Genomic DNA, 24573 nt, shown 5'->3' with positions numbered 1-24573 from the left:
TAATTGGAACTGTCCACAATATATATTCTTTGGATCATTTTTCACGTAGTAATATACATTTAAGGTTCCACTATTTTTTTTTATTAACGGAATAAGACTGCATGGTAAGAGTAGACTGTAGTTTTGTTTATTCATTTACTAACTGAAGAACATCTTGGTTACTTCCAGTTTCTAGTAGTTACAAAGTTGCTTTAAGTATTGATCAGTTTGTGTTTGAACATAAGTTTTTATATCATGATTTATGTAGATATCTCAGAGTGCAAAGACTGCATTATATGGTAAGTCTCCTTTTCAGTTTAGTAAGAAAATGCTATGTTCCTGTGTAGAGAGCCACAAACCTACCTATGTCCCTGTACTAAGTAACTACCATTTTACAGTATATTCATTTTCTCCAGTGTTATGGTCCAGAGCTGTAAATGGGTTTGCATTTTGCATTTAGGCATATCCGTACTTTGACTTCATTTTTATGAAAGGTATATGTTTACTTTCTGTCTTTGTAGGTGGATATCAAGTTTCTTCTGTGCTGTGTGTTAAAAAAAAAAACTTTGCATTAAGAACCCTGTTTTGAAAAACAAAAGAGAAAAAAAATTATTTTGTTGGGTGGTGGTAGTGGTGCATACCTTTAATCCCAGCACTCAGGAGGCAGAGGAAGAGGCAGGTAGAACTCTGAGTTCCAGGCCAGCCTGACGTACAAGCCAAGTTCCAGGGCAACCAGCGCTACAGAGAGAAACCCTGGCTCAAGAAAAAAAAAATGACAGAGACAGAGGAGACTCTTTGATAGTGCAGTCTGTTCCTGCTTTTTAGAAGACATTTTAGGCAATTGGTGAATCTCTTCCTTAAATGTTGGTAAAATTCACAGGTGAATTTGTCTGTTGGTGTTTGACTTGTATTATTAATGAAGTTTCTTTAAACAAAAGCTACAAGCCATTCTAATTATTTGTTTTTGTTTTCTGTTTCTCGAGATAGTGTTTTTCTGTGTAGCCCTGACTGTCATGAACCAGCTCTGTAGACCAGGCTGGCCTCAATTCATAGATCCACCTGCCTCTCTCACTCCTGAGTGCTGGGGTTAAAGACATGCCACCTAGCCTGTGATTCTTTCTGAAAGTTTTGGCAGATTACTTTCCAAGAAATCAATCTATTCCCAACTATTAGTAAAATTTTAAGCATGGACTTATTTATATCTTTATTCTCTTTTTAATTCATTGACATCTATAATAATGATTCCTTTTGTTTCTGGTTCTAGTAAGCTTCTGTATGTTTTCTTATTCTTTATATTATAGTTAGGCGCAATCAACCTGATTATCTTTTCAAGAACTAGATGAACTTTATTTTTTACAAACCATATTCTTTATTTTAGTCTAAGCAATACAATTTCTTGATGTTTTTAAAGCAAAGAAATTGTAAAATCATGGAAGTTTTTGCTTTTCTTGTTTGCATAGACTTCTTGACTAGAGCACAGGGGCATCAGGAGAGGGATGAGGAGATGCTGCTTTCAGTGCAAATGACTGGGTGGAGAGGGTTTTACTCTGGGGTTTATCATATCTGAATGAATTGTACATTTTCAACATAATTAATATGGATAATTTGGTTTCAAATGAATCATCAGTTATAAGAAATGCTTTGGAAATTTGGTTAATTTAAAATATCCTTTAATGTAACCGGGGAATTTATAATCAAGGAAGCTTTTTGTCTCTAGTAATAACGAAGATGAAAACTATAAGAGTCTCACTAAACAAAATGCTCTGACAAAAGCAGAATAAAACTACAGACAAAAGACAGACAAAAAAGAATTCTGTATCCAGAGGGGGGTCTCTTCCCTGGTAACTTATCAGAGAGGGCACAAGAAGGTGCATGCCATGTGGAGGTCAGACAGACCTTTGGGTGTCCCCATCTTCTCACCATGTTTGAAGAAGGTTTTCTTTGCTACAGTATATAGAACCAGGCTAGCTTGCCCACAAATTTCTGGAAATTGTCCTGTCTCTCTGCCCCATCTCCCTTCAGGGACACATTGTATCTATTTTTTATGGGCATTCTGGGCTTCTGAGCTCAGGTCATTAGGTTTGTTCAGTAAGTACCTTAACAATTAAGATTCCAAATTCACACTGATTCAGAAATCTGAAATTTATTATAAAATTATGGGTCAATCTCCTCCAGGAACCTGGTAAAACGAACAAATAAGGAACACATCCTTAATTAATTTTAGGACATTCCCGGATACAAAGTTCTCTAGAACATTTACTTTTTCCCCCAAATAAGTAGATTATAACATACGAAAGAAAGTAAGGTTATTTGAAAAAAAAAACTGGAAGAAAATAATGAAGAGTAAGACCATATCATCAAAGACAAGGTTTGGAGTTGGAGAAATGGCTCAACAGTTGAAAGCCTTGTCTCTTGCAGAGGAGCTGAGTTAGATTTCCAGCCCCCAAATAATGGCTCAAAACTATCTTAAATCCAGTTTTTGGGGTATCTGACACCCTTCCTGGCCTCCATGAGCATTAAGCATGCAGATGGTACACATACGTTCATGTGGTCAAAACACTTGTGTTTATAAAAGAAAGAAATCCATTAAATAAACAAGGTTTTCTTTAAAATAATAAAGAATGAAAAATGTGGGTTAACAGCTAGTACAGCATGGGACTGCAGAGATGGCAAGGCAGTAAAAAGCTCTTTCAGAGGACCTGGGTTCTCTTTCCAGCACCAACAAAGTGGTGGTTCACAAGGATCCATAACTCCAGTTCCTGGGTATCCAATACTCTCTTATGAGATCACAACCATCCATAGCTGCAGTTCAGGGGATCCACTGCTCTCTTCTTTCCTCCCTGAACACCAAGCTTGCATGTGATGCACATACATTCATGCAAGGCCAAACACTCATACACATAAAATAAATGCATTTAGCTAGGCATGGTGGCATACAGGGAGGCTCAGGTCAGCCAGAGATACAAGTGACCCTGTTGCAAAAATATAAATAAATATTTTTAAAAATTTTAAAGTTTTTTTGACAGTGAAGCATATATAAAGTAAACAAGCAGAATATCTAAAAATTCAAATCACTACAATGGAAATTTAAAACAAACTTTTAAACATGTTGTACATAGCAAGAGTTACTGAAAGTAAGAATTCTGAAAAAGCCATGAATAATTGAGCTAAAAGTTTAAAATATTGAACGTGCTAAGAAACAAAAGGTAGAACAAAATAGCTATTATGTGTTTAATGACAGTCAAGTCGGAAAGAATTAGAGCTGAGACTCATGCCAAACAGTACCTGGAAATCATTATATGACTAAAACTAAAGACTTGTTCTTCACACGTTATAGGACAAATATGTTAAGTGTAGACATTGATAAAAAAAATAAGCTTTTGAAAACATCCAATAAGTAATAAAGATATTATTTCTAAACCAGTAGAAGGAAAATAATAAGGAGAAGAATATTTTGAAAGAAAAACTGGCAGTAAGGAAAATGTAAATGAAAATACATGTCACTATGCACAGGTTTATGTGGGTGCTGAAAATGGAATTGGGGTCCTCGTGCTTGCAAATCCTTCAAATGTTTTTAATTCTTCAACATGAGACTTGTCTTGAAGCATAACATATCCCTCTTCGTGGAGAATTTCCATGTGCACTTGATATCAATACGTATTTTCCTGTTAATGTCACAGCATTCTGTATGTGTGGTAGAGCTGTGTTCATCTTACTGATCCTTTTCACTTTTCTATAAAGTTTACTTGTCTTTTTCATGTTGTGTTTCTTTTTCAGCCTTTTTCTTTAAACCTGTTTTAGCCTTTGAGTTTAATGTATCTCTTTTAACAGCATACATTTGAATAATTAATTAATTTTCAAACCCATTCTCCAGGTCTATGTATATTGCTAGGAATGTTTAGTCTGCTTATATTTAATATAAATGCTGATAAAGTTGAATTTCTATTAGTCATGTTGTTACTTGGTTTCTTCATGTCTTGTTTCTTTTTGGTTTCCCTTTGCCTCCTTTGTGACTTTCCTTTGTGATGCTTTTGTAGTGGACCATTTAATTTTGTTGCTGGTTTTAGGATTATTATTTCAAATATTTTCTTGATAATCATCATGGAGATTACAGTTAGCATCTTAACATGCAATAGCCCTATTTGAATGAATACCAGCAACTTTAAAAATATATGTAAAGCTTATTGCCGTATATCCTCACTCTTTCTTAATTCCTTTATGTTGTTACTGTCATTCTATTTTATCTTTTAGACAGAGGATGTCGACCAACTTAGTTTCATAACACTTCTATTATACATTCTTTCTAAATGAGATAGGAAGAAGGAAAGCTTAGAAACACATACATTGATAGTTTTTGGACAGAAATCCATTTGTTTTACATGTTACTCTTTGGTTACCACACTTTTGCACTCTTTATTTCTTCTGGCCTCCATGGTTTCTAATGTGAAGTTTAATTAATTTTACTGAATCTCCCTTGTATGATATTATTTGTATTTCTCATTACATTCAAGCTTTATTGTTTTCCATTTTTCTGGCAGTTTGATGTGAATATATCTAAATATGAACCTGGCAGAGCTTACTCTGCATGTCATTTAGTTGACTTTCTGAATGTGTAGACAGATGTTTTTCATCAAATTGGGGCAGTATCACGTTTTTCAGACTGTGTCTTTTTTACTCTGTCTCCTGTCTTCAAGGATATGTTTAAACTCCATGAGTCTGAAGCCTTTGTTGCCCTCATCTTCTGCTTCCCTTCTTTCTCTCTCTCTCTTGCTCTTCCTTTTTTCCAGCTGCCTGAATAATCTCACTTGGTCAGTCTTTGGGTTTATTCATTCTTCTGTTAGAGTGAACTCTTAGTTTTAAATAGTATTCTTTCACTCCAGATATATGCTTTTTATATATTTTCTGTTTATCTACAGATTGTTTGGTGAACTGTTTTTTCTCTTTATACTTCTTTAGAACTTTGAGTCTATTTCCGAATCAGTGATTTAGTTTCTATTAAGTGCAAACATTAGGTTTCCTCAAAGACATTTTCTTATTGAACTCTCCCCCCATATGTGGATCATAATTATTTCCTTGTATAACATGTTAAAAATAAAGGTATTGTATTTTTTATTTTCTCTATTTTTAATATGTAATACTTTCTCCTTTTTCTTCCCTCCAACGCCTTCTCCCCCATCCCTCGTATAACCTTCATTCTCTTTCAAATTCATGGCCTCTTTTTTCATTATTATTTACATGGATATACATACATACACACACATATATATAGATACACATTTATTCCTAAAGACATAAACACACCTGCTCTTGATAATGTTAATTGTATGTATGTTTTCAGAGCTGATCATTTAGTATTGCTTAACTAATTGGTGTGTTCTTTCCTGGTGAAGACTATTTCTCCCACTCTGAGCAGTCCTTAGTTACCTGTAATTCTTTGTGTAGGGTTGAGGCCTTGTGGTCTTTCCCGTCTGTTTTAACATGTTTTATGCTATCCTTGTTCAGCTCATGTTTAGGTAATCATGCTTGTGAAACTTTATGAGCACAGCTCATTCCTAGGATAGACAGCCTCACAGTCAACCCCTTGACCCCCTGTCTCTTGTAATATTTTTCCCTTTATCTGTCTTTCTGTCTGTCTGTCTATCATCTATCGTTTTTTTATTTATTTTTAATCCCAACCACCAATTCCTCTTCCTTTCTTCCTCCCAGTCCCTTTCACCAATCTCCTCCTCATCCACTCCTTCATTTCTCTTCAGAAAAGGGCAGGCCTTGCAGTCTTTTTTTTTTTTAATTTTTTTTTATTGCGAAAAGAAGAAAAAAAACATAAACAAAAAAACAAGTTTCCACCTCCTCCCAGCCTCCCATTTCCCTTCCCCTCCTCCCACCCTTCTCCCCCTCCTCCCGCCCTTCTCCCCCTCCTCCCACCCTTCTCCCCCTCCCCCCACTCCTCTCCCCCCCCTCCCTCTCCAGTCCACAGAGCAGTCCGGGTTCCCTGCCCTGTGGTAAGTCCTAGGTCCTACCCCCTCCGTCCATTTCTAGGAAGGTGAACATCCAAACTGGCTAGGCTCCCACAAAGCCAGCACATTAAGTAGGATTAAAACCCCCTGCCATTGTCCTTGGTGTCTCATCAGCCCTCATTGTTCACCATGTTCAGAGAGTCCGGTTTTATCCCATGCTTTTTCGGTCACAGTCCAGCTGGCCTTGGTGAGCTCCCCGTAGATCAGCTCCACTGTCTCAATGGGTGGATGCACGCCTCGTGGTCCCGAATTCTTTGCTCATGTTCTCCCTCCTTCTGCTCCTCCTTGGGACCTTGGGAGCTCAGTCCAGTGCTCCTGTGTGGGTCTCTGTCTCTATCTCTATCCATCACCAGATGAAGATTCTATGATGATATGCAAGATATTCGTCAGTATTGCTCTAGGATAGGGTCATTTCAGGTTCCCAATCCTCAGCTGCCCAAGGAACTACAAGAGGTGAACCTAAAGAAGCTAAGTAAGAAGGTGAACCCAAGGAAAAACATATAGTTGTCCTCTTGGCTAAGGGAAGTAGACCAAATTTCCGGGGAGAAAATGGGATCTTGGGGATGGGGTGGGATGGGGGTAAAGGGAGATGGGGAGAGAAAAGGTAGAAGGGAAGGAGGGGGGACCTGGGGAAACAGGAGAATTGGGATAAAGGAAAGGTGGATAGGGGAGCACGGAACCACAATTCTTAGTTAAGGGAGCCAGTTTAGGGTGGGCAAGAGACTTGACCCTAGAGGGGCTCCCAAGTGCCCAAGATGAGGTTCCCAGTTAGTGCCTTGCAGTCTTAATGAGAGTATTTTAAATAATGCAGTGTGTTGAAGGAGGCCGCTTGTTGGTTCCCGGCTGTTCAGGCTGAAATAATCACACAGAAACTATATTATTTAAAACACTGCTTGGCCCATTAGCTCTAGTTTCTTATTAGCTAACTCTTAGATATTAATTTAACCCATCTTCATTAATCTGTGTGTAGCTTTCTGGCTAATGTTCTGGCATCTGTCTCCAGCGGGGTAAATGGCTTCTGTAACCCCTCCTGTCTTGCTCACTAAACCCTCTATTTGAAAAACGCCTATCCCTAAGCTACAAAAGCCTTGTCTTCTTCATCTCTAATGCTGATCCCCTCAACCCTCCCCCCAACTTAAGGAGAGGCAGCCCATGTACACAAATGGAGAAGCTTGCTTTAATTGTCTGCTTTAATTAATTTGGCCATGATGATTTGGGTTAGTGGTTTTTCTTATCGCATTTTTGGTATTAACAATATAATCTCCATATCCTTTCAGATGATACTTGCCCATAAACCTGAGTTTAAACTTGCTTATATAGATCTTAAGTTACACTTCTTTTTTTGGAGTTATAACGGTTGCACAAGCATCTTCAGAGTAATATTAACTATTGAACAGCTGAGAAATGTCTCTTTCTCTTATGCCCTCTCACTTGTACATATTCCATAGTATACCATAAGGGGACAAAATGTGACTTAATGAATAGAACAGAATTTAAACAGCTTTAAACTCAGGTGTGATCTAGTTGTTCAATGAACTGAATTGTTTTTGTTTTTTTCTGTGGTAAATTTAATCATTGTGAACTGGTGAGTGACACTAACCAATAGAATGCAGGGATTTTACACAAAAATAACTGTGAAACTACCATCTTAAAAACAGATAATGTGAAGCAAAATTTAATTTTTAAAAATGAATTTTTATAGAAACCTTCCAGTTTTCATGAAGGTAATAATTAATTGTCTTGGTAATTTTTGTATGCAATGAAGAAACTGTTTATTTTGCTTTAATTAGGAAGCATATAGCCACTGTAGCTTGTATATTATCATTTCAAGTGTGAAAACTTACTTGCCATTTTAACTCTGATATATAAAATACCACTCAGTCTATGTCTGTTTGCTTCTCTTATTCTTACAAACTATAACCTCTGATAACAGGTCACATTTATTAACAGGTCTGTTTGGAAGAAACAGGAAGCCTTCCCAAGTGTGCTCAATAATCTTTCACAGTTTTTCATTCTTCCTACCTCTGAAAACTAGAGCAAATAATGGGAATCAAATGAGGCCAGATCTGTTTGTAAAAAAAGGTTACTACTAGGCCAAAGTGTCTTGCTGTTACTCAGTGTTTATGGATGACCTGCCATTCTCCTAAACTTGATACAGTAAAGTCATTTGATTTTTTTTTTACAGGTTCTGCCAGAAGAGGGTGTATGTCTATTTTTGTAGTATGCATGTGTGTGTGCCTGTGTCTTTGTGAAACTACTAAGGTTGTAGCAGATCAACCTGTTTTGTAGGATCAAGATCTACAGTAATAACTAATACCACCCTTTTATAGAAGTTTGTTGTGAGTTTTTTTAATAAGTGAAATACCCTAGTTCTAGATAGCTTGTTTTTAGTGGCTTCACAAATTTAAGAAAAGAAAGCAATTGTGATAGGATATTAGTAAATCTTGAATCTAGATTGCTGCTGTCTGTGCTACTGTACTTGCTTGATGTTCTTGATAGTGATAATTTCTCTATATAAAAGAATATAAATCATTGATGACCTTCAGAGTAATATATGAAGCACATTTGACAGAGTGTTAAAAAAAAACATTGGTAGAGAGTTCAAACAGTTCAGATGTCTTCTTAGTCACTGATATATGTTGTATATGGCCTACCCTTGGCTCATATATAAAGTTTGTATTTGAATACTAAACTTAATCTTAATATCTAATAGAATATTTGAACATTTAACTATGGAGGTAACTCCTGCTTCGATGACTAATTCTTTGATCTGTACTTTTGTTTTGGGTAGAAATAAATGAATTTTTTAAAAAGTGACTTTTGGAAGAAATGTAAAACTGCATCTACATAGTTGCCATTTCTAAGACACAGAGACTGCTGGCCACTGTGGATTGCTTGTAGATAGTGCTAATGTAATTTTCTTGTAAAACTCCTTGGTTGTTTGTATTTGCTTTCTAATGATACTGTGTTTATTTCTTTCCCAGATCTTCCTCAGAACTGTGACCCTAACATTCCCTTAGTTGCTCAGGAACTAATGAAAAAGATGATACGTCAGTTTGCCATTGAGTACATTTCAAAGAGTGGTAAAATCCAAGAGAATAGAAATGGTTCGATTGGAGCAAGTCTCGTATACAAAAGTATCCAAATGAACCAAGCAGAGCACTGCATTCAGGATGAGCAGGAAGGCCCCTTAGACCTCACTGTGACTCGAATGCAAGAGCAAACCGCTCAGCAAGGTACGTTATTTGTTTAGCATGTAATACCTACTGTTTTTGTTTTAAAACATTTAAACATGGATGTTTTATGTTCAAACGGGAAGTCATCTTTCCTTGATTCATTTATATGGCATAGCCTAGAGATTAAAAAGTGTACATTTACATTTTTAAGATTTATTTATGTGTGTGTGGTGCTAGTGCACATGAGTGAAGGTGCCCAGGGAGGCCAGAGAGGGAGTCAAATATCTAAGCTGACCTTACACACAGTTGGTGAGCCTGTTAATGTGGGTTCTGAGATGCAAACCTAGGTCCTCTGGAAAAATAGTATATGGTCTTAACCACTGAGCCATCTCTCCAGGCCCCTGTACTACATAGTTTATAAGAGAAAATTTGATGTTTTGTGTTTTCATAATGGTTAAGTATCTATATCCAACTTAAAAATAAAGGGCATGTATATATAAAGAGATACTATGAGAAAGAATTGTTTTCTAGACATTAATTTAGTATTTGTTCTTTTGTTTCTACACTGAAATGAGAAATAGATGCTTTACCATCGGGTAGGTTTTTGTTATTTATATTTTAGGTTTTTTTTTATATGTATGAATGTTTTCTCTACATGTATGTCAGTGTACCACATGCATGCCATGTGACTTCAGAAGTCAGAAGAGAGTATTGGATTCTCTGGAACTATAGCTACAGATGGTTGTAAGCCATTATGTCGTTATTGAGACCCAAACTAGGTCCTCTTTAGAGCATCAGATGCTTGAAACTGCTAAGCCATCTCTTCAGGTCCCCCTTCATCCAGTTTTTTATGATGTAACTGAGAAAGGGGAAGTTGTGCCTGTGATAAATACACTACACTCACATAACTAAGCATAACAGCAATACGTTTTCATTTATACCATGCTGTATTTATATAAAGAAGGGTTCATGTGTCCTGTATCTGTGACTTCACAGAAGAAAGACAGTGTGGGGGGGATACCAAATAAACAGCTTATCTGGAGGTGAGAGAACAAACAGCTTTTATCAGCATGGTTTAGGGATCATGTTACTTCTTGTAGCTGTAAAAAGAAAGGTATTGTTGAAGTGACCTTAGAATGTATTGGCCTTAGGACTTTAAGGGTGAGCATATCATGGTCATTGTTTAGAGGAGACAACAGTGTTGCAGGAGGGGCCACTTGTTCATCCCAACTACCCAGAACTGAAATAATCACACAGAAACTGTATTAATTAAATCACTGCATGGCCCATTAGCTCTAGCTTCTTACTGGCTAGCTCTTACATCTTAATTTAACCCATTTTCATTAATCTGTGTATCACCACGAGGTTGTGGCCTACCAGCAAAGTTTTGGCACGTCTATCTCCGGCAGTGGATCCATGGCGTCCCTCTAACTCCATCTTTCTTTCTCCCAGAATTCAGTCTTGTCCTCCCCACCTACCTAAGTTCTCCCCTATCAATAGGCCAAGCAGTTTCTTTATTCATCAGTGGTAATCACAGCACACAGAGGGGACTCCCACATCATGACTGTGTGTGAGATCCCTCAATATTGAAGCAGAGAAGTAATACCCCTTATTTGGTCCCTAATTTTAGACTATGTTAGTTATATTTATAAGCAATATTAAGTTTTTAGTCTAGTAGAAGAGTAAAATAAAGCTGCAATATAAGGCTTAAAAATATGTATCTGTACTTTGACTTTTGTACATTGTAAGCACAAGTTATTTTTTTAATTTTCATTTGATGTCTATATTTTATATCTCCTCTCATTTTACAGAAGCAATTTAGCATTCTACAGGCTAGAACATGAGCCTTGTTATATGACAAACTTAGAGTTGCAAATAAGAAAGGATGGCAAAAATGAAGGAAAAATGAAACTTAAACATTAAGTTCAAAATCCTAAATAAATTTCAGCAAATTGAATACAGTAAGATACTACATACATTCATATTCTCAACAATTAGAAGGTAGAGACAGGAAGTTCAGAAGTTCAGGGCCGGTCTGGACTATATGAGACCTGTTTGAAAGGAAGAAAAGAAAGAAAACTCATCATAAATAAACACCAAACAATGATTAGTCTTTTAGCTTCTCATAACTTAAATATAATAATGTACATTTACATCAACTGGTGATCTTAACCTCAATCAATATTACCTTCTATGGTAAATAGAGAAAAGAAAACATACTATTTTAATAGATGTGTATTTGTGCACAAACATGTTCTTAATAAAGTAAGACAGAAATGATCATATGACTTGATTCTGCAGTGGTTTGTGTGGCCTCATCTGATATTTATAACTACTATTCTGTAAATGGATTTATAACTTTATAAACACCCATTCTGTATTTCCTCCACCCTCAGCAAGCACCTCAGCAGGTGTTAGTTCTTTCACTGGAGCAGTGACCCATATTTTCATTCCTGAAGAGTCTGTGCCCTTTGTCATCCAGCCTAGATTGTGTTGTTGTAGTTACCCATTGGCTCTAATCATATGGTAGCACCAAGAGACACCCTAGAGAATCTCATACACTACAGATGTAATCTTCCCTACTTCCAATTGCTCTTTGGTAGTCTGGATTAGTCACCCCTTCTAACACCTTTTTTTTCTTCTCTTTCTGTCTGTCTGTCCTTCCTTCTTTTCCTCCATCCATACCTCTCTCTCTTTCTTTTTGCTTTCCTCCTCCTTTTTAAAGATTTCTTTATTGTGTAGGTTTTTGGCCTGCATGTATATCTGTTACTATATGTTTGCATTGCCTGCAGAAGCCAGAAGTGGGCATCAGAGTCTCTGGAACTTGAGTTACTGATGATTTTCAGCCACCATGTGGGTGCTGGGAACTGAACCCAGGTCTTACAAGAACAGCTAGTGCTCTTAATCACTAGTCAGTTTCTCTAGTCCATGTTGTTCCTTTTTTATCCATCTGTTAAGAGCATCAGAGTCCAAAATAACCAGCTCAGTATAAAGTTTAATGTGTCTCCTAATAGAAGTACTCCCTTCTCTAGAACCAAAACTTGTAAGCCAGTAAAGTATAAGGGAACAGGAACAGGAATCAAAAGTTTTCCTAGTCAGTCACTAGCAGTGATAGTGAGTGGTAGCTCCTAGTTTCCACCCCTTGATTCTTGTACCTGTTAATCCTAGCTATAGAATAAACAGTACCATAAACAGACACTGATTCCAAGCATATACTGCCTTCTAGATAAATTTTCCCAGCACTCCAGCTATTGCCACCTATTTATGCTGGAAATGCTTAAAAGGCAGCTTCACTATTCTATCAAGCTAACTGCTTTAAGATCGTGGGGAGCATGGTATGACCAGTGGAGTTCATGACATTGGGTATACTGTCATATTTTTCTGACTATGAAATGAGTTCCTTTGTTAAAAGTGATGCTGTGTGGAGTATTGTGTGAATGGATGGTAGTTTGGGCAGAAGCATTATATGCAGAAAAATCCATAACCAGAATAAACATCTACTCCTGTAAGGACACAGCATTACCCTCTTCATGAAGGAAGTAGTCTGATTTAGTTAACCTACCACCATGTCACTGACAGGGAATGGCACCAAATTAGGGGCTCAGTGTTGGTCTCTGCTGCTTGATGATTTGGCACTCAGCGGCTGTAGTCAGGCCAGCCTTGTCAAGTGAAAGTCCATCTTGTCAAGCCATCACTCCAGCGTAGCCATTTTGTTCATGGCCCTTGTGCAGTAACAAATAGGGATGAGCAGAGAAATGCTGACTGCACAGAATGGGTCATGCTGTCTACTTGACTATTGAATTCCTCTGCTAAAGGAACCTTTTAATAAGCATTTACATGGGATCGAAATAACCTCATGTCCTTTGTCCATTTAAAGAGGTCTTTCCATGTAGTTTCCATGTACTCACATGTCTTTCTCACCAATTTTCCAGTCATGCTTCTTCAAGTCCCTTGACCATTCAGTCAAACCCAGCAAAGGCACTTTTGTGTACTTCCCATCATAGAAAAGAATTGTAGCTTTACCTATCTTTGATTTTATGAAGCTACAAATATTTTCTGGCTATCAGTTAAATACCCATGGTTAACAGCTGAAACCATAAGACTTCCCCTAAGAGTAAAATAATAAAAGGGCTAAAGACTTACTAAACAATGTGTTGGGTGAAGAGGGGAGGAAGGGTCCTGTTTGAAGAGATAGTTAAAGAATGGCCAGAGAGGTAAGATGAAGATGGCCTAAAGGATTTTTAATGATACTGGCATCACTTTGTGTCAAGCAGTGATTATGACAATTTCATTACTAGTGATAACTTTAACATTTTGCTGGAATTTAATTTAAATAGTTTTTCTCTGTCCAGACAATATAAAATAGTTGCCTTTTCATCTGTATTCACTGTCCTTCATGAAACGAGTCATCATTTGTTTTATATATTTAATATTCATGATAGATAATGTAGCTTCAACGACTTTTGAACTCATGTCGATAGTGGAGTATGACTGAACTTCCTGATTTGCATTATATAGTAACTACAGACCAATAATATTCTGAGAAGTTAACAGATGTTTTTCTCACTTAATATTCATATTCAATTTAACGGTAATGGTTATCTTGACATTTCTGAAGTAACTCTTTAAGATTTTTAGAATCCAGCCAATAAAGGAATTGATTAAAAGTCACTTTTAGCTCTTTTGGTGAAGCTGCTAACACTCTTTCCTAGATGATCATTACTGATTCAGTGAACAAAGGTCACTGATCTCAGTACTATCCATTAGTCAGTAAGAATCTACTGTATATAATTCTGTGTGCTGGTTATATGTGCTGTGTGTAATATACAGACTTGAGTAAGCCAGTGATAGGTTAAGGTAATAATTATTGAATTACTACCATTTTTGTATCATTATTTTAAGAAGCAAATATGAGAAAATCTCTTTAACTATAAAGCTTAAATAGACTCTAACCCAGCTTACCCCTCAGACCCTAATGGATTGATGGTTTTAGACCAGGCAAATTATAAGAAAGTGACATAGTATAGAATTGATATACATAAGATTCTGTGAACTTGTTAAATGCAACTAAGTAGGAGATGATGCTGAAAGATGGGTGGAAATTAGGAAGGCTAGTGGAATACCATATAACTGAGTTCAGAGTAACAAATCTAATCAGAAATGAAAAAGAACATGACTTTTGAAGAGTAGAAAATTTTGTGTTGTGAAGAATTTTTTGTCAATAATTTGCAAGGTGAGGACATTTTATAAACAGTTTTTAATTTTTGGTCAGAAGGCTTGATAAAGTATTATGCCAAGGAAATTATTCACTATGGTCATAGCTTAAATTTTCAAATATCAGTCCACTTTTGAATTTATCTCTGCTAGTACTGTATGTACAATTAATTATATATTATTTAAAAGTTAGTTACCTGCATTCTGAATATTTTGCATTAGGGTTTGCTTACAGGATGTTAAGTTGTAATGTTAAATGCCAGTCTGCAACTAGTAAATGAAGAGTGTTGTTTTATCTTGAGGGCAGTTTTAAAACAGACAGAAAAATACAGCTTAATAACTGTGTGCTGACACCTAAAATTAATTAATGTACTATTGGCTCATATGTATTTCTAATTTGCTTTCTCATAAGGAGTAAATACATGTCTAGAAATATAGTTAAGATCTTTTGAAATCTTTTATTTGACTAATTGTTGATACCATCAATTTATGCATTCAATGGAAAGTAGTTTTCTATTCTTTTCACATAAATTGTATGCTGAATGTACTGTTTTTAATTATGACTATTTGAAATACCTACTAATGTTAAATGTGCACATGGCCCATTGTCTAGCACTTCGACTTGCAGGTATAAGTTTGAGAAGGTCCTTATAACTTAAACATGAAGTGATACACGGTATGTTGCTTACATCATCGTAGTTGCTAAGAAGGAAAATTGTGCATGAATACTAACAGGTGAAGGAAAAGCAAAGTATAATATATTAGAGATAATGAAGCATTCTTCATCAAGTATATCGTCATGAAAGCATAGTGAATACATAGTTCTTATTTACTAAATTAGTCTTTAGTACTTTAGATATGTAACACATGAAAGAGAAATACCAGTAGATGGATCCACCATTTGACAATTTATGAATTATTCCTAGGATCAAGGAAATATTCTGTCTCCTAAGCTGTCCTCCTTATCCACTGTTCTTTGCCAGTTCAGACAATACTAGGAATAATTTTCACCTTTCTAGACAGAGGGAATGCTCTATTGATGTTTGATAGGTGTAGTATCCTTAACTAAATACAAATGATTAGATGCATGAGAAATAACAAGGTTTGGTGAAAACGGAGCATATTGGGCTAAATTAGTAAACTGACCAAGATACTTGAAATAACTTTTATGTAGCAGAAACTTTGTCTCCCTCCTTACACTTCTAAGTGTTCTAACCTATAACTCAACACTAAGTTTCTTCCAATTTTTCAGGTTTTTATTTAGCAAATATACTCTGAACACTTGGATCAGGCACTCTTGCAGACAGAGTGATGTATTACTGAATAAAATAGATGTGCTGGCTATGTAACTGCAGCAGCTAGAAGGTGACTAATGCATATAAGCAATGCTGTCATGGAAACCTAGCGTGATGATAGTCCACTAAGTCCAGATTATGTCTCAGCTGGCCGGGCGATGCCTAAGATTTGGGAGGAATCTGTGACTATGAGGGGAGAAGAATAGGAGAAAGAAAACAACTAAATTGTGGAGCCTTAGAGATGAGAAACAGCATAGAGCTTTCCACATGGAGTTCCCTGTTGACCAGGCCTTTGTGGTCATGTCTCCACACAGCATTGATGCTTTATAAAGATAAAATCTTGTCAGATTGCTGGACTCTTCCAGTGGCTTCCTGTCTCCTTCAGAATTGAAATCATGGCCATGTGATCCTGTATGACTTCTGCTACATTTCTGATCTTACCTCTTCTGGTGTTACTCTACTTGAAGCAATTTTATATGGTGGTCCTTCTATAGATACCATCCCATCTAGAGCCTTCTCCAGCACATCTGCTTGATTGTTCTCAATCTTACCTTGCTCAGAATCCTATTAATAAATAGCAGTCCTACACCTGGGTGTGGTTCTCAACAGCTATAATCCTAGTACTAAGACAGGAGATCACAAGTTAGAGGTCAGTCTGGGCTAGTCAGTAAGTTCCAGATTAGCCTTTTCTAGGTAGTAAATCTTTGTTTTAAAAAATAAATAAAAGATGTATGTGAATATGTGAACACATGTGCGTGACCTGCTCAACCCAAGCTCCATTATTTTATGAACTTGTTCTGCAGTGCCTCCCTAGACAGCACTGTTGTCATCGGCGGTAGCATTGTGCAGCCAGGATTGTTTTACTTTTACTGAGCACCATGAGAATGGGCATTTTGCATGATTTTCTTTCTCTTCCTTTTTTCTTTTCGTGCTGCCATTCTGCCATGTTGCTGTGTACATTATGAGCACTCAGTACATGATTATTTCTCCAGAGGAGGCTATGAATAAGGTGTTTTATCCATCCATCTTTATATGTCCCCAGACAATTAAATATGAGGATTGACCTTGTTAGGTTTTTGGTATACTTTTAAACTGGTATTTTTTTCCCTCCATGATTCCTTTCCAAAGGCTTAATTTTTCAGTTTTTGAGGAAAAAGAAAGATGTGTCTTCTTGGCCTTATTTCTTATTGGATTTTAAGTTAATCATGCATTCTGTGCTGGCCTTGTCCTTAAACAATTTCTGAATCATTTAAGTTTTTTATTTGTGAAAACTCACTATTATATCTGTAATAACTATATTTTAATAAAAAAATACTGAAAAGTTGTTTCCATTGGCTTTCCTAGTTTTTTCTATATTGTTATGTGTAGCTTATCTAGTCTTAGTATAATGTCGGCACAGATTCAACTCTTGTAACATTTCAGCAGTTTAAAGTAGTAGATAAGTAATTATTCAGTTCTCATTCATAACACATCCTTGCATTGCTTTTGATTTCCCAAAGTGCCAGCCTTGGGAAAACAATCAAGGATGAACTGTCAAGTTGACTTAGCACTGCAGAATCGTGGGAAAGTGACCAAAATTTGATTTTACGCAAATCATGTGTTTGTTATGTCTCCTTACCACCTGGCAGTACCAGCTCTCCTCTCCTTTTTCCTTATGTAGCACCTTCCCAGTCATGTCCTATTCCTAAAACTAGATCAGATAGGTGTTGATTTATAGCATTAATACATCAGCAAAATAAGATAGTAAAATGTAAGGGCTGGTGTTCTATTGAAAATATAAAGTTTTTTCTCTTGCAATAATTATAGGGGATGGAGTGTTAGATCTCTCTACAAAGAAAACCAGCATAAAATCTGAAGAGTCGTCCATATGTGATCCTTCTTCTGAAAATGCAGTTGCTGGGTAAGCAATATTACCTAGGAATTATAATTCAATGTCAATATAAATACCTTCTTGCAGAAAATACTTAATACTGTGCTGAGTAGGACTGACATAGTTTCCCTTCAGAATTTTTGTCACTCATAAGTTTGTCTCTCTCATATTTTCATTTGTCCTTTCTCTTTCTTTTTTCTTTCTGTTAAAGAAAAGTTATCAGAACAATCACCAAACTTTAATTCATGTTACTAAAATGAACTATCAATTTAATCATGGGACACAAACTAAGAAGCAGGACAAGTGAGATAACTTGAAATACTCAGGAGGCAATTTAAAGGGAAATATGTAACTTTAATATTTAGATTTTTAAAAGAATGAACTATTTCTAAAAGTGCTGTAGTTACTAATTCTAAAACTAGCATATATATTTACAGTTTTTGCTTTAGTGTGGTGGCAGCAACTTAATATTTATCTAGTAATCACCACAAAAAAGCCCTTTCATGTCTTTAAAACTGTCACTAAATTAATTTAAATAAACAATTACTAGTGAAATGCTGTTCTGTTGGATTTTGGGGGGTTTTTTGTAACTTTTGCATCTTCTCATTAACTGCATAGAAATCTTTTTTGTCCCAATTAAATCTGAGATAAATTTATTTCAACTAAGGCTGTAATAGAGCTGGAGTCACAAGTGTAACAGGCTTTAGAAGATTACAGAATTGCATTTGAAATAGAGTAACATTCTCAAATGGAATTATTCATATACGTCTTTGTTGAAATTTTCAGTTCTATGCAGAGGAAAGAGTCTGTGGAACTGAGATGTGTGTTTGGGAGTTCTCTTGGTGCTGCAAATTCCCTTTAAATGGGTTGACTCTTTTATTACTTGTTTAGCGGTAACGTCACGTTTCTACTAACAAAAACTCCTTGAGGATTTGGGTATTTTTATAATGGAACTCTAATTGTAAATAAAAATTATAAGTGTTGCTCTGCAAGCAGCTTTCAGAGGAAAAGCAACATCATGAGAATATTTTTACAAATACTCAGTTAGGATTTTATGTTCTTGGAAGGTCTGCCCATTGAGGCCACCGTATCATTGACACATTGTCCTACCAGGACTGTAGCGTTTGCTTTGATATGGAGTAACTACTACATTCCACAGACCTAATCTGTCATACATAAGCAGTGATGTTACCTAAGCAAGGAGTAAAATAAAGGAGTGGACCCTCCCCTTCCATAGCTGTGTGAGAGTCTCTCATACATCAGTTTACCATCGTTTCATTCCATCCATCCAGGAGACTACACAGAAACAGAGAGGACTATGTGGAAAGAAGTGCTGAGTTTGCAGATGGTTTGCTCTCAAAAGCTTTGAAAGACATTCAGTCTGGAGCACTGGACATAAATAAAGCAGGCATACTTTATGGCATACCTCAAAAAACTTTACTTCTCCACTTAGAAGCCTTACCAGCAGGGAAGCCTGCATCTTTTAAAAACAAAACTCGAGATTTCAATGATAGTTACTCATATAAAGACAGTAAAGAAACTTGTGCTGTGCTGCAAAAGGTAGCCTTGTGGGCAAGAGCTCAAGCAGAGCGCACAGAAAAAAGTAAACTCAACCTACTTGAAACCTCAGAATTAAAATTCCCAACAGCTTCCAGTTACCTCCATCAGTTAACTCTACAGAAAATGGTTACTCAGTTTAAAGAAAAAAATGAAAGCCTTCAATATGAAACTTCAAATCCTCCTGTACAGTTAAAAATTCCTCAGCTACGAGTAAATTCAGTTTCAAAATCACAGCCTGATGGTTCTGGTCTGCTGGATGTCATGTATCAAGTTTCCAAAACCTCTTCAGTCCTTGAAGGATCAGCTCTCCAAAAACTGAAAAATATACTCCCTAAACAGAACAAAATAGAATGTTCTGGGCCTGTAACTCACTCAAGTGTTGACTCTTACTTTCTACATGGGGACCTCTCTCCTTTGTGTCTTAATTCTAAAAATGGAACAATTGATGGAACCTCTGAGAACACTGAAGATGGATTAGACCGGAAAGATAATAAGCAGCCCAGGAAAAAACGTGGCCGCTATCGGCAGTATGATCATGAAATAATGGAAGAGGCCATTGCAATGGTAATGAGTGGAAAAATGAGTGTTTCCAAAGCACAAGGAATTTATGGGGTACCTCACAGCACTTTAGAATACAAGGTAAAGGAAAGATCTGGAACACTGAAGACTCCTCCGAAGAAGAAACTACGATTACCAGACACTGGGTTATATATGACAGATTCAGGGACTGGCAGCTGCAGAAACAGCAGCAAGCCTGTGTAGATTACTGTTAGAGAATGTCTGTGTGTGCGTGCGTGTGTGTGCACAGGTGTGTGTGCACAGGTGTGTGTGTGAGTGTGTGTGTGTGTGTATGTATGTGTGTATCTATATACACACATGGAAATTACAAATGCTCACTCTGACAGGAGACATGAAATTTTACAGTTCAAAAACCACTTACATGCCTTTTGAAAAAGTTTTATTCAGGGTTTTCACTGTGGACAGAATTATAGAGTTGCTTATTAATTCTGATAGTTTGTATTTAATCCTTGTATAAATAGGTGAAAAAAGATTCAGGTTTTCTTTAGTAGTCAATAGCATAAAATGTGGGAAAACAAGTAATTGTCAAGTGATACATTTTTATTGGTAAAAGAACATTCTAGCCATTCAGTTGAGCCATCTTATAATGGAAATATAATATTAATAGTTTGTGAACACTTTTGTGTAACATACTACAAGTACTGTGAGTATGTCAAAGAACCCATCAAAGTTAAATAGTTCTCTCTGCACCAAGAGTGACTAATAGATACAGTATTAATATACTGCAGTGCATTCTATGAAATACAAAATGCACTGGAGTGCATCCACCAGGATAGAAGAGAAAACCTTAAAGGATATGTATAGTAAAATTTAATATTTATCATTTAATTGTTGATTTAGCAGGAAGTTGGGGTTATAAGTATATAATTTAAATTTTAAAAACTGACATAGTTAACCCCAGCAGCTATAGAATCCTTTAATATAAGATGGATTACTAAAAACAAAAAGTAATTTAAATTTAATTATTAAAGTAATTTAATTTTGTTTTTCATTTGAAAAATAAGCTAATGTGTAAGGTTAGAAAAGAAAGTTGGAATGCAACTTAGAGCATGTTTATAATGTGCACAGAACAAGCTTGAGAATGGTCATTTTGGTTAAATGTGCTGGTTAGTTGATGTTATGACTACTTTAAGGATTGTGACACACTCCTATTGAAAAACCTCAGTGTAACTTTAATATATTTGCTGCTGTGACATTTCAAAACATTTTCAGTTTATCAAAATGAATTACAGATTTCATTTTGGTGGGTGATACATTATCATTTTGCTAATAACCAAATTTGCAGTTTGTTCAGGGTCTTGAATAGATTTACAGATATATAACACTGAAGCTGTTTTGAACATTCAGTAATGTAAACTCTTTACTAATTGGATAGTTAAAAGCTGGGCAGTGCATTTTAACTTTTACTACTCATATGAGACCAGTAATTTTTATAAAACAGTTTTAAAAATATGGATCAGAGTATTCATGTGGGTTTATGGAGTATGAGTTTTGGTAGTAAAAAGCATGTACCTCCATGTAAAGAATGGAGATTTGCTTTATAGATGAGAATCCTCCGCAGTGCCCCTTTTCTCTGTTAGAATTCAGGTTCTGGTCATTTTCCTAAGCCACTTTTTCTAAGTCCAAAAGGAATTCTTACAGCTGAATTTAAAAAATGAGTGCACCTTTTCAAATACTTGTGTTTTACACTTGTGTTTGTGTGTGTTTAATAATCACATGAATATGTGATTGTTCAGCTACTAAACTTTAAAACTGCTTACATATATTGAAAGAAACTAAAAAATAAAAAAATATATAACCAGGTAATCACTTGGTCTCTGAGATCTGTATTGAACATGTTCAGCTGTTAATGTTACCTGCATACTAGGATATGAATCCTCCTCATCTTTTTCTTCCCTCAAGAAAATATACATAATAGATTATAAGACAGCATTTGTCAGGGTCATCTTTATTTTTAAAGAATTAAGCCATATTTTGTGAGGACCGGAACATGGATTATTTATTATATTTCCCCCTATTCCCATTGAAAAACAAACTTAAAAAGTAAATGCTTCAGAAACAATTTTCTTGACCTCTTTATACAGAATTTTGCTTGCAAAACTTTGGGAGCTCGAATGCATTACATAATCTTTATATTGTATTAACCTTTTTTATTCCTCACACTATATTTACATTGATAAATTGATTGAGAAGTTTATAGTAAAGGGAAACTTACAGAACACTTTTATATCATTTAAAAGATGACCTGACCAAAAACTTTACAGGATTCATATATCAGGGATCATTTTGCTATTGACTTCACAGTGATCAGTAGTTTTATAGGTAATATTATAGTTAATTTGCAGCATTTTCGTACTTGTATTATTTATTTTTGGTCAAATAGTAAATTAAATATTTTTTGATAGTTTATAGGTAATGATCAACCCATAACTTTTAAAAGAAACATAATGTTTGTATTACTGAGTTGACTTTTTGATTATACAAACTAAGAAAGGCAGGGAAGTTTATGGGTTCCCCTCTCCCCACTGATTCTATTAAGATATCCTTTATGTTATACTTTCAAAGTACTTTATAAATTTAGTTACCAGTTACTACTTTAATTGACAGATTCTGAAAAGTACAGTTTCAGCTGACTTTTAATGAACATGAAAGCAACCCTTATGTGCTTTCTACTTATTTGAATGTTCCTCAAGTATTTTATATTTAAAATAAAAAAGAAGGAAAAGAAAAAAAACAGTGCCTCTGTTTTTAGAAAACTACTGCTCAGTAAAGTTGTTTAAAGCATTTCTGGTAGCTGATGACAATTTTATATTAAACTGTATACTGACTTTAGTGAGACTGATTTTTTTTAGTTGTTTACAGTGCAGATACTTGTGTTTGTTTTTAATTGCAGTATTTTCATTGTCGCGGTAATTTAGTAAAACTCTGTGGCTGCCTTGATTTTGACAGATTTTGTTAATATAAACTGATTGTTAGGCAATTAGTTATATTTATGCATAAATCAATTGCACTATAATTCATGAATTATTTATTACAATATTTTCTAATGAATTCATGTATCTGTCTTGTGTTGTACATGTACTGTAATTTTGTTCCTACTTTGTGTTGTTATATATCTAAATCTGATTGTATGAATTTTAATTGTTCAGTTAACGTGTTTCTAGGTTGTAATTTGTAGTAAAGCACTTCAATGCTTTTGCACTTAAATTTACAACACTGTCGGTGTGTGGTTAATTTACTCATTCAGTAAAAGAAAAGAAAAGTAAAACTTGACTACACTGAATTCTTTGATTCCCTGTGAGGAGTTTTTGGTTTCTGTTTTTTAACTGTATTAGAAATTGACTCTCAAAAAAATTGTCACAACAAATTTCTAACAGAAAGGGGGCAGAGTAACAGAAATGAGATGTTTGGACTTACAAGGAACAGGAAAGAATTAGAAAGAATTGAACCTAGAAAAAAAAACATGAAAACCAGTTAGACTAAGATGGCCTTTAATCTCAGCATTTAGGAGCCAGAGACTGGTGGATCACTGTGAGTTCTAGGCCAGTTTAGTGTTCATAGTGAGGTCCAGACCAGCCAAAGCTACATTCTGATACTCTGTCTCAAAATCACAATTTTAAGAATTTTACATAATTACTTGAGAATAAATTCTGGATTGGAGATTCACACATATGCCTGTTCACTCATTACATTTTTCTTTGAGATTCTAAGGTGGAACAAAACAGAGGGAAAAAAGCCTTGAAACCAAATAAGACTATTTTAAAATTCTGTAATTTATTAATGTAGTTATCCACCAGGATATATAAGATAAAATCTAATATCTGAATATATTTGTACTAATCTCTTGTTCATATTGCTAAGTGAGTATCAGTGACCACTGATATTTTTCAACTTCCAGTATAAAAACTAGCAAACTGAATAGGAAAACTCTTCCTTTAAAATAAAGATTTCCTTGGAAGATCAGAAAAGTCATATAGACGCCAGTGGTTTTCATAATTTTATGAGATTAACAAATTGAAATTATAACGTTTTTATATTACTTAGCATTTGCTGCTTTTTGATCATTTACATTTTGACAGGGCTTATTTATTTTTATATTCGGAATTGCACCCTGGGCTTTGGACATGCTAATCGGCACACACTCTCCCATCTCCTCACTGCTTCTGTACAAGTCATTTCATTAGCAGCATTTTAGGAACTGCTAAAAGGATATATTGTAATTACATAAAACATACTCTAAAAGTTTGTAAGCACTCCACTTATTACTACTTAATAAGTATGCTTAGCAAGCCTTAGCATTATTTCAGAACCTGTTTGAATCTACTTAGGGTGTGTTGACTTTTCTTTTGCTTGTCTGAAATCATAAATTTGACTTGCTGGAAAAGGATATAATTTTCTAATATTTGGTAACTATCATTTGCTGTTACCGTTGCTCTACATTTTTTAAAACTTTTACATTGAATCTTGAGTTATTTCTTATCATTGTACACTCTGCAATATAAAAGTAGATTTAAAAAATATTTACAGAAGGGACCAATACTGGGGCTATATATCTTCTTTTGTTTAGAGGCAGCACTGAACTTTAAGGTCTTTGCTTACTTTGGTTTATTTTCACTTTGTTTGCTTCTGTATGTCAGAACATGTTGCTAGTCTCACTAAAACATTTGTAAAATATGATAATTTTTTCAGTGAAATTTTGATCACATGCTCAGAACTTGCTTCGGTATTTTTTAGTACTCAAACAACATAATTGTATAAAACTCAGTAAATTCTTGCGTAATAGCTATAGAGAAAGTTATTTCAGTGTCAGGTAGTAATATAAAAATATTGATTTCACTGCTATTTTAAAACAAACCCCTTTAATTTTTAATACCACGAACATAGTG

General features: G+C 35.3%; 1 protein-coding gene across 7 annotated transcripts in view; it reads left to right on the top strand.

The window, feature by feature from the left end:
* Positions 1-24573, top strand: part of Lcorl (ligand dependent nuclear receptor corepressor like) — a 158366-nt gene that overhangs the window by 100451 nt on the left and 33342 nt on the right. For 2 of the 7 annotated variants that reach the window (XM_041636493.1, XM_041636489.1), the window contains exons 5-6: positions 8978-9229; positions 17485-17578. In XM_041636493.1, the coding sequence (XP_041492427.1) occupies positions 8978-9229; positions 17485-17578 (346 nt within the window). Of the gene's footprint in view, positions 1-8977; positions 9230-17460; positions 17579-18840; positions 23109-24573 lie in introns of those variants that run through there. The other 5 variants (XM_041636491.1, XM_041636490.1, XM_041636492.1 and 2 more) reach the window with 5 other exon arrangements.

Source organism: Microtus oregoni, unplaced genomic scaffold (genome assembly GCF_018167655.1).
Source record: "Microtus oregoni isolate MIOR12 unplaced genomic scaffold, Mior012 000049F_ref0000343, whole genome shotgun sequence".
In the NCBI taxonomy this organism is placed as follows: domain Eukaryota; kingdom Metazoa; phylum Chordata; class Mammalia; order Rodentia; family Cricetidae; genus Microtus; species Microtus oregoni.
This window is presented reverse-complemented; position numbering and strand designations above follow the sequence as displayed.